General features: G+C 43.5%; 1 protein-coding gene across 3 annotated transcripts in view; it reads left to right on the top strand.

Annotated features, from left to right (window-relative positions):
- FAM177A1 (family with sequence similarity 177 member A1) overlaps positions 1–1436 on the top strand; it is a 30925-nt gene that overhangs the window by 12694 nt on the left and 16795 nt on the right. For all 3 annotated transcript variants that reach the window (XM_023514382.1, XM_023514381.1, XM_003791974.2), the window contains one exon: positions 356–529. In XM_023514382.1, the coding sequence (XP_023370150.1) occupies positions 356–529 (174 nt within the window). The remainder of the gene's footprint in view (positions 1–355; positions 530–1436) is intronic.

The following is a 1436-nucleotide window of genomic DNA, read 5'->3' as shown; positions in this document are numbered from 1 at the left end:
GCAACCTCCAACTCCTGGGCTCAAGCGAGTCTCCTGCCACCGCCTCCCAAGTAGCTGGGACCACAGGCGCCCGCCACAACGCCCGGCTATTTTTTTTGGTTGCAGCCATCACTGTTGTTTGGCGGGTCTGGGCTGGATTCGAACCCGCCACCTTAGGTGTATGTGGCTGGTGCCTTAGCCGGTTGAGCTACAGGTGCCAAGCCTGTAAGATTGTTTTTTAAGAAAAAAAAAGCTGCTTAAAAATTGTTATTTTCCTGTTACTCCTTTCTATAAAGCAACCGAAATTTTTTGTGTGTAATGAAAGAAAATTAATCTCATCTGAAGCTCTCATTTTCTTAATTTATTACTGATACAGATGAGTAACGAGAGAGGCTTTGACAATGTGGAACTCGGAGTCATAGGAAAAAAGAAGAAAGTCCCAAGGAGGGTCATCCACTTTGTCAGTGGTGAAACAATGGAAGAATACAGCACAGATGAAGATGAAGTTGATGGCCTGGAGAAGAAAGATGTTTTGCCAACTGTTGATCCAGTAAGTTTGGTACTGATTATCCCTTAGGCAATGGGCTTTTTTTTTTTTTTTTGCAGTTTTTGGCCAGGGCTAGGTTTGAACCCACCACCTCCAGCATATGGGGCCGGCACCCTACTCCTTTGAGCCACAGATGCTGCCCTTTGTTTTTATTAATTTGTTTCTTGGACATTGAATTGAGGGGACCTTTTGAGATTTAAATTAATGATGTTTGGATTATATAGCCGTGCATTCTGATTTTGGTAGAAAATGTTACTTTTACACAATATAAATGGAAATATTTCCAGCATTTCGGTAGTCTGAAACCATTTCTTTTTCAGCATCAAGCTACTTTGTCAGTGTGGATAGTTTTTTTTTTTTTTTTTTGAGACAGAGTCTCAAATTGTCACCCAGGGTAGAGTGCAGTGGCTTCATAGCTCATAGCAACCTCAAACTTCTGGTTCAACTGAGTCTCTTGTCTCAGCCTCCTGAGTAGCTTGGGACTACAGGTGCCCACCACAACACTCAGCTATTATTTTTGGAGATGCAGTCTCGCTCTGGCTCAGCCTGGTCTTGAACCTGTGAGCTCAGGCAGTCTACCCGCCTTGGCCTCCCAAGTGCTAGGATTATAGGCATGAGCCACCGCACCGGCCCAGTTTTTCTGAGACAGGGTCTCGCTCAGGTTGGTCTTGAGCTCTTGAGCTCAAGCAATCCACCCACTTCAGCCTCCCAGATTGTTAGAATACCGGTGTAAGCTATCGCCCTGGCCCTGGATAGATTTCTTTAAGATTTATCTTTGTAAATTGTGTGCTTACGCCTCAGTTCCTTTTTATTAAGGATAATACTGCCCCAATAGTTTCCGTGTAAAACTTAGGGAATTATCAGTTCTTTTTTACATGCCTTAAGTTTTGATTAGAAGATGGGAATGTAC

The sequence above is a fragment of the Otolemur garnettii genome, unplaced genomic scaffold (assembly GCF_000181295.1).
Source record: "Otolemur garnettii isolate 467f Iridium unplaced genomic scaffold, OtoGar3 scaffold00052, whole genome shotgun sequence".
NCBI lineage: Eukaryota > Metazoa > Chordata > Mammalia > Primates > Galagidae > Otolemur > Otolemur garnettii.
Note: the sequence above shows the minus strand (reverse complement) of the source record. Positions and strands in the feature narration are given on the sequence as shown.